Raw genomic sequence first — 9,500 nt, 5'->3', positions numbered from 1 at the left:
TCGTAACCACTATGCTACCAGAGCTCCTTATACAGGGCCACTATAAGTCGGAACCAACTCAACAGCACTTAACAACAAAAACATATCTTAAGAACATAGGAATTATTCTTCATCATATAATGGATAGAAACAAAATTGTAATGTGAAATTTTAAAATATATATGTGTATATATGTACATGCATATAGGAGACTAAGTAAAAAAGTAGTGGTTACGAATCAGGCTGTGAACCACAAGGTCAGCAGTTCGAAACTACCAGCAGTTCCGCGGGAGAAAGATGAGGTGTTCTGCTCCCGTAAAGATTTACAGCCTTGGAAACCCTGTGCAGGGTCGCTATGAGTCGGAACCAACTCCATGGCACTTAACAACAACAACAACTATGTTTCTAATTTATATATGCATGGGTTTATTCCAAACAAAATATGTTCAAACCTGTCTATGATCAGTAGAAAACTGCAGACAAGTTCTCCCAGTAATAGATTTGTCTTATTCTTGGTAGGATGCCTTCCCAAAAAACACCTTTTGTGTCATGTAAAAAAATAATTTTGAGGTAAGGGCTAATATTAAATTTTAAACAAAACTCAAGTGGATAGCTTCCCAAATTGCTGAAACTTTGCCATCAAATTTATGGAAATGCTACCCCACATAAAGCATAAACAGTTTTTAGATGAAATAAGTATTTTAAGGAAGGTCAAGAAGACCTCAGGTGTGAGCCAAGAAAGGGAAGACCACTGATAAAAGAAGAACTGTAGCTGAATCCAGAAACTGAAGGAAGAAGAACATCGAATTACTATTGATACTATAGGTACTAAAGTTGGGATCTCATGTGGCTTGTCATTTTCAACCTTAAGTGAACATACTGACCACAGCAAGCTTTCCACTGGATGTATATACCAAAGCACTGCATGAAGATCAGCTAGCTCAAAGAGCTGATCTTTCTATCAGTCTTTTAAGGAAGATCAAAGCTAATGAAGATGATTTTATGGAACACATCATAACTAGGAACACATCTTAGATTTACCAATCCAATCCAGAGAGCAAGGTCCAGTTAAAATAGTGGCTTCCAAAGGGATCTTCTGTGCCAGTTAAATTCAACACAGAGATGTCAGCTTAGAAGGCTATGGCAACTGGGTTTTTTGGGGGGGGGATTCCCAAGGGATAATCTTGATAGATTTTTCTTAAAGGACACAGAACAATCATGAGGGCTTATTCTGAAGACGTTTTATGAAAACAGAAATCAGCACTACTGAGAAATAGTTCAGGAAAAATTGCACCAAGGGATTTTTTTAAATTTTTTATTTTCAATACAACAATGCAAGTGCTCATTCTTCAAGAGTATAAGAGCTGTCCTATGAGAATTTTACTGGACAATCACCTTACATCCTGGATCTTGCTTATTCAGACTTATTTTTGTTCTAAAAACTCAAAAGAACATTGAAAAGGAATATGATGATGCCCAAACTGCCATTCTTATGTAATGTAAATCCCAAAGTTCAGAATTCTTTGGGGAAGTGTTGTGTTGTTATTGTTAAGTGCTGTCCAGTCAGTTCCAACTCTTAGGTAACTCTATATTGAATTTCCAAGGAGTGGCTGGTGGGTTTGAACCACCAACCTTTCAGTTAGCAGTTCAGTGATTATCTTACAGCGCCACACCGAGCTCCAAAGAAGAATTAATGCCCAATTTTCTACTGACTTACATTTTATAATTAGAAAGCTATTACAATGAAAAAATTATGACCACATGATGTAATAAGTAACCTTTGATATACATTCAAAATGTCAGAACCAACCAGAAAGACAGCTATTTTCAATTGCCACATATTGGGTGGCACTGGAATATTTGTATGTGGGGAGACAGAAAAGCATAAAAGCCTGTAAGTGGAGGAAAAAAAGAAACTACAACCTAACCCTACTGCCAAAAAGAAAGCGGGGGAGGCTAGTGGAAGGAGATAAGGTTCATAATGCTGATTCAAGTTCATAAGTAGGTTAAACAGAGAAACGGAAGAAACAAAATGTTGGGACTAAGTTTCTAAAAGACCCATCCCTTACAGCCTGTTGGATGTACTGATTAACAACCGCTGAGCTGTGGAAAGCTGTGACATTGCGGTCGAAGAAGATTTCACTGAAATCGTCAACAACCCGGTGCTACCCTTTCTTCCATGACTAGGACAATGTTCTACTAAACGGTATTGACCAGTCTCTACCCACTCGAACCCATCCTCTACAATACTATCACAATTATATTCTAAAACCCAAATCTGGTCCAACTTTAAACCCTCTGCTTCAAGGCCATCCTCAAGCATCCTTAGCATGCTTCTCTCTCCTCATAAGATCCTGTCAATCTGATCCTGATAGACTTCTTTAACCTCACATACCATGCTTCCTCCCCTCACTCACACCAGGCTCCAACTTTAATCCCAACCTTGAGTCCATGCACGGCCCTTCACAACTCATAAGCTTGACTGCTTCCCTGCCAGGGATGCCCATTTTATCCTTCATCAACAAACTCCTACTCGTTCTTTAAGGTCCAATAAAGTGGGCCTTCCTCCACTAACACACATTCCTTATTCCTCCTAGGCTCTTTGCCTTCCTTCCTTTGTGGTCCACATACATTTTATGCACATTCATTTACTGGACTGCACAGTTTAAGCAATAGTCTCAACTGGTTTACCTGACCACTCTACCAAAAACAACCCCACAGCATCCTCTCTTCCTCTCACTGATATTCACACAAAGCAAACTGTGTGAATAGCTTTGGTTCCCCAGTGCCTAGTATCCACCAGGTGTCCGATAAATGTTTATTGAATAAAATAAAAAATGAATAAGCGAGTGAATGTATGAACATCCTTAATGGACGTCTGAACACATAGAATGTAAGAAGTTTGATGAATGAGACTAATGTCAATCAAATGAAGAGAAAGACGACAGAGGATGGATGCTATTTCGTAAAGTGATAAAATATGAACTGTATACATTTGTTACTTAAGGCCCCAAATGGCTATGAATAATAAATACACACACTATTTATGAGCATAAAAGTAAGTGCATTATTTGCCCTAGAGGCTGGGACTACTCTTTTGGAGCCATTACTGTCTTCATGGGTCAATACTTTCTTGGCACGCACAGTAAGTTATAAAATCCTTAGTTATGCATCTGTCAAATAGTAACAAAGTACAGTTTAACCTAGTAAGTGGTATCAACTCCTTCTGCGTCTCTACAGTCTGTTGATCCATATAGTACTTATTTGGAGGATTATAGTTCTCATATATCTAAATAGCTCTTTCCAATGTTAGGGAAAATGGTTCCCATATACAGTGAACAAGACTGCACAAAATCCACTACCTAATTTAACAAAAGAAAATGAAAATTTTATGTGAAAGAAAAATCTAAATAAATAAAGAAATTAGGATCATGCCAAACAAACAATTAAAAATTATCTAAAGACAGATTTCTTTTTTTGTCTCTAAAAGAAATGGAACTGGCCTAGAATTCCAAAAGAGAAAATAGTCACTACAGGCAGATCTAAAATCTCCCTGAAAACAGGGACTTCATAGTAATAGGTTCTGAAGAGCTTAAGAAATAAGAACCAGATCTTCAAATAGCAACATGAAGAAGAAATGCTACATGTGTAATTTTGAAAAAGTACAAGGGAGGGAGGGAGAGCTACATGGATCACAAACTAGTTAAAAGGCAATTACAAAGAACGCCATTACCAAAAGGTCTCATCAAATAAGAATAAAAATGAGAGCTTATATGAGACCCACACACAAAAAATCCAACCAGAATTTCTTCACTGAGTATTGTTGTTGTTGTTGAGTGCCATCAAGTTGGTTCCAACCCACAGCGACCCTGTATAGGGTTTCTGAGGAGCGACTGGTGAGCTTGAAACTGACGAACTTGCAGTACAAACCAACTTTGCAGTCCAATGCATTAACTCACAGAGCCACTTTTGTAATATACATAAATACTCCTTAGGGTTCAGGCACCTCTTTGTGACCTCTGACCTATTAATAACTATATACCACCCCAGGACTAGGAGAAGAGGGAACATTAACATTAGCATTAATTGATTCTTAAAGAATTTACAACAGAGAAAAGCATTATTGAACTAGTCGTAAGGATTTGAAACTTCCTTTCCTGGTCTTGTGACCTATATATCCACCAAAGAGATTAAATAGAGAATATTTCTTTATGGAAAGGTAAGAGTTTACTCTAAATTAATAATACTTTACAAAATTAAGTTTTTATAATACCAATATATGTTTATGGCCTATGATCATCAGAACTGAACATGAAATCTAAAACTCTATCACAAAATCACCTAGTTTTCCTTCATTGGTACGATTATTATATCTGAGCACATTGCAATTCAATAACAGAATGCAAACTAGTCACTAAATTAATCCTTAAGCTTGTTAATCACAGTTAAAAAGTGAGGCCAATTTCTTGCATTATACAAGTATATCAAATTTTTCTGAGACACAGTAACCTTATCTGTATATTTTTATAATGAGGGGGTGGAATTTAAAACTACAAATAATGTCAAATGAAACGTAACACCTGGTGTGTTACTGCATGATCAGCATTGGACTGCGAACCACAAGGTCCGCAGTTCAAACCCACCCACTGCTCATGGGAAATGCTATGCAAGGCTGCTATGAGTCAGAACTGACTTGACGACATTTAACCACTAACCACACACAAGATTGTATTCAGTGATATTGGGCTTTTCTTTAAAGTCTTTTTCTAATGCCCTTTCTGGAAATGAATATTTTCTGGGGTTTTTTAAGACCCTTATTTATAATATACAACTTTTAGGCTACCTTTACTAGAAAAACACAAAAACAAGAAAGCCTATATTCTTTAAATTTCATCATTTCAAGGTTCTGTGTTTAAATAATATATTTAAAAGTATGTAAACTCTGTCTAGCAGATTTAATCAATGAGCAAATGAAGTTACAAAATACAGTCTTTTTTTTTTTTTTTAACTACATTAACAAAGTGACAATAAGCACAGAGACTCTATAAACATACTGCTTAGGTTCAACTCTCAAGTCTGCCATTTTATTAGCTCTGTGACCTTGAACAAGTTACTTAACCCCTCTGTCCTTCCTTTTCTTAAAAGTAAAACAAATGGAGCTAGTGATATAGTTCCTAGTTTATAGTGTTGTTACATGAGTTATTATAGCAAAAGTGCTTATTAGAATAGTACCTGTTGTTGTTAAGTGCCGTCGAGTCGGTTCCGACCCTTAGCGACCCCGTACAGGGTTTCCGAGGGTGTAAATCCTTATGGGAGTAGAAAGCCTCATCTTTCTTCTGCGGAGCGGCTGGTAGTTTCGAACTGCTGACCTTAAGGTTCACAGCCTGATTCGTAACCACTACGCTACCAGAGAATAGTACCTAGCACATAGTAAACTCTATATAGATGTTTGCTGCTATTTAAATGTGTGAAGGGAGCTGAGAAAGGTGTTGCATCTATTTGTTTGTTTTTGTCTAGCTTTTTCTTTAAAATTACTTAAGGAAAAAATATCTCTCTTCCCTTCAAAACTCTCACAAAACTTCGGTCTGAACTTTTCCAGAAACTTTACAACTCTAACTTAGAGGATTAATACTTTCTAAAGTAAAAGGCCACATAGTTAAGGCATCTTACTCTATTTCTTAATTCAATAAAGCACAACTATGTCCATTTTTAAGAGCATTTTGAATTTCAGAGCACTTTTCAGAGAAGGAAATAGAACTGTAAATTAAACTTAGATCACATTTTTTTAAATTCTCAGTTGTTTTTTCCCTATTGTCTTGAATTTACAGAGTATGCTCTACACAAAGGGGGAAAAAAAAGGACAAAATGGCAAAAACTGCTGCAACATTAGTTGAAATTATTAAACATCAACACTACCTTTATCACTTCCATAGTAATAGAAGACTGTTTTACTGAGAGCACACCACCGTTTCTGCCATTCGAATCCCAGAAAGCTGTGATCTACAACAAAGAGGGGAAGCAGTTTAGATAACATATATCCATTCCATACAGAAGTGTAAAGCCCCTTTCCTTACATGTAAAAGGAAACATTTGTAAAACGAATGTTCTTTTTTAGCTCTAAAATGATGTGACTAATTACTCTGCATTTTCTATTCCAAGAGATAAAACAAGGGACAGGCTGCCACACTTATGAGATCAACTGACAGAACAGCAAACTGCCCATCCAGGGACAGTCAGAAGAGGCATTGGACTACACAGCCTTGAAATCATTGATTATCTGGGTCTCATTTTCTCATCTGTTAAGAAAGTGGAGGGAGGAGTTGACCTAGATTATTTCTATTATCTCTTTTGGCTTTAAAATTCAGCTAAGAAACTAAGAAAAGAAAATAGAACACAAATAGGGCCCAAAGGGACTACCTGAGAGATAAGCAGAATGGTACTGAAGAGACTTTCTGCTTTTCATTTCCTATAGCATAGCGCCACCTCCATGTTTCATTTCCATTATATATTGGTGTTGAAAGAGTGAGACCATATGGTCAACTCCCAATTATCATAGCCAATGGAGAGGAACATTGAAATGAATAATAGGAATGGCAGGCAATATGGCAGGCTTGATCTGAAGCATAGCCGACATGGTGTATGCCGGGTCAGGTACAGGATAACCTGCTGCTCAGCCGGGAGAGAGAATGGTGAGAAATCCCATACTTGAGACCATAATCACCGCCAACAGCTTTTCTAGAAGAAGCAGGAAACAGTCCTGAGTCACTTATAAATAACCATGGCTGACAACTAAAAACTCTGACCAAATGTTTTTTCTTTTTTTTAAATTTGTTTAAAGCCAAAAGCTGTACATGTATATTATGGGTTGGATAATGTCATCCAGATTTTCTTACAGCTTTAAAACTCTTCACCTAAAGAACATATCAGCTCCACATGTATACTGCATACATACTTCATCTGAGGATAAAACCATTTTCAGATTTTTCACGGGGCTCTTTCAGTCAAGTTTACCTTTTCTCCGTTTTTCAAGGTAGCCAGCCTTTAAAACAAAGGGAAGATCCTGTGCTGCAATTGGAGGAAACTGGTTTCCTGTGGGAAGAAGGGGAGGGGAGAAAAGCAGTGTTTAATCCACTTGAGAAAATCCAAATGCCAGATCTCATTAACTTCAGTGTCCGTTTAATTACCCAATTACGTAAATCCAAGGCTATTAGCCTTCTTTCAGACCCATTCCATAGACTAGTCCCTTTCCTCCTCCTGCATAGAAAAGGGTTCTATATTCCAATGTCGTAATACATTATTCTCTCAAAATGTAGTTATAATGTGTAACTGAATGATCTCTAAAAGGTGACACTGTTTATACACATTCTGTAAGGGAAGGCCTTAGAACCTATAAAAAAATGTACTTGATCTCTCAAAGAGACATTAGGAATTTCAAATAAATCATATAAGGTTCTTGAAATATATACTGAATTAACTCTTCAAGGATTTGAAAGCAAATGACTCTTCTCTACATGTACCTATTCCTACTGAGAATATAAAATGATTTTTCCCCAAAACGAAATGCTAAAATTTGATTCTCTGAGTGCACAGTAAACATTCTCACAGTAAATATTATACTTGTAGAGAAACTTTATAGATATTAATGCTAAGTGAGTGAGCTTTAGGTTTTTCTAGGGCAATGAAGAGTCTAAGAAGAGACAGGTTAAGTTGATAGGGTAAATCTATTATAAATAAACATTGTTGTTAAGTGTTGTCAAGTCCATTCTGTGACTCATAGTGGCCCTGTATAGGGTTTCTTAGAGTGGCTGGTGGGTTTGAACGCTGGTCTCATGGTTAGCAGTCCAATGCTATCCTACAAGCATCAAACTAAGACTACAAATAAGCATTCGATACCTACAGAAAATTTAAAGATTACTCTAAAAGTTAAGTCAATTAAAAATTATATATTGTGGTCATTAATGATAGTTTACTCAATAATTTCACAGGTATTCAATATTTCTATAAACTTCTAATATTTTTATAAACTTCATTAGAAATGTTTTTAAGACTCTAATCAGTAAGAACAAACCATCTAATGAAAGTCGCTGCGAAATATACCTTATGGAGATAGATTCTATAGACATTATAATAGAAAAAAGTATTTTGATAGGAAACTTATTTTATACAAATTTATCACAGTATTATCAGCTGTTTTTGTTTTTTTTAGTATCATGAGGATCACAGTAGTTATGAAGTCATAGATATTTTTCCTTAAGAGACAAAGTTTCATATTAAAGCGCTAATTTTAGTTCCTTTGGAGATCAATTTTTACTTCATAAACATAAAATGGTACCATTAACATATATTTTAAATAAAACACTGATTTTGAAATATATACAAAATTCTAAGGAAAACCAGTATAGATATTTAAATGGTTTTTCAATAGACCATGTTTGTTTTTTTCATAATACACTGAAATCATACAAATATATTATTTATGATAATATTTTTATACATAAAATTAAAAGAACAGGCAGAAATCTTATCTATATGAATAAGTTCTAGTCACCCACTAAACTATAGTGGGTGATGATGATGGGGTTTATTTTTTTTTTTTTTGAAAAAAACAAACAGATAAAGACTAATAACATTTTCACATTAACCTCAGGCATACTGTTACAAAATAGATATATTAAATATTGCTATAATGTAGCAATATACTATTATCGCTAATAAAAAATCATTTTGGAAGTTCTTCTTCTTAAAGTTTCTGAAAATGAAATGCTTACTTCTCCAAGTAAGATGACCATAATTTAAATCCTGTGGAAGTCTACTGGTGTTCAGGCTTTTACATAACTGGCAGGTAGACTTCAACCAATCACACAAAATCTCTTTGCAAGAAGCAACACATGGATGGCATTTCAGAATGAAAAAAACAAACATCTTCCTTATATATTTTAATCTGTTAACAGTATTATCATGAAAAAAGTTACAAGTAGTTCACCCACAGTGGTAAAATATCTGACAGATAACTGTGTGTCTTTAAGATTATGGAATCAGGGAGGAGGGATTGCTTAAAGGGTATGACATTTCTGTTTGGGGTGGTACATTTTGGGAAATAGACATGGTCACAGAATTGTTCACTTAAAATGATCAAAATGGCAATTTTTGTTATATATTTTTCACTACAATAAAAAAAATTGTCAAGAAAAAGGGAAGTGAACAAGGGGAAAGTGGGAAATTTATACTTTACTAGGGCAGATATATGGAATTCTGATGTGGCACTATAAGATCAAAGAGCGCAGCCTTCAGTATAGATTACATTTCAATGTAAAGAAAACAAAAATCCTCACAACTGGACCAATAAACAACATTCTTATCAATGGAGAAAAGATTAAAGTTGCCAAGGACGTCATTCTTCTTGGATCAACTATCAACACTCATGGAAGCAGCAGTCAAGAAATCAAACGACATATTGCATTAGGTAAATCTGCTGCACAAGACCTTTTTAAAGTGTTGAAGAGCAAAGATGTCAGCTTGAG

The 9,500-nt window shown here is 35.5% G+C and overlaps 1 protein-coding gene across 1 annotated transcript in view; it reads right to left on the bottom strand.

The window, feature by feature from the left end:
* Positions 1 to 9,500, bottom strand: part of SKAP2 (src kinase associated phosphoprotein 2) — a 221,691-nt gene that overhangs the window by 76,076 nt on the left and 136,115 nt on the right. Inside the window, exons 5-6 of the mRNA XM_006832196.1 lie at positions 6,991 to 7,068; positions 5,896 to 5,979 (exon numbers count right to left, since the gene is read on the bottom strand). Of these exons, the coding sequence (XP_006832259.1) occupies positions 5,896 to 5,979; positions 6,991 to 7,068 (162 nt within the window). The remainder of the gene's footprint in view (positions 1 to 5,895; positions 5,980 to 6,990; positions 7,069 to 9,500) is intronic.

The sequence above is a fragment of the Chrysochloris asiatica genome, unplaced genomic scaffold, assembly GCF_000296735.1.
Source record: "Chrysochloris asiatica unplaced genomic scaffold, ChrAsi1.0 scaffold00006, whole genome shotgun sequence".
Classification (NCBI taxonomy): Eukaryota; Metazoa; Chordata; class Mammalia; order Afrosoricida; family Chrysochloridae; genus Chrysochloris; species Chrysochloris asiatica.
The sequence above is the reverse complement of the archived record's forward strand: the minus strand, read 5'-3'. Positions and strand labels throughout refer to the sequence as shown.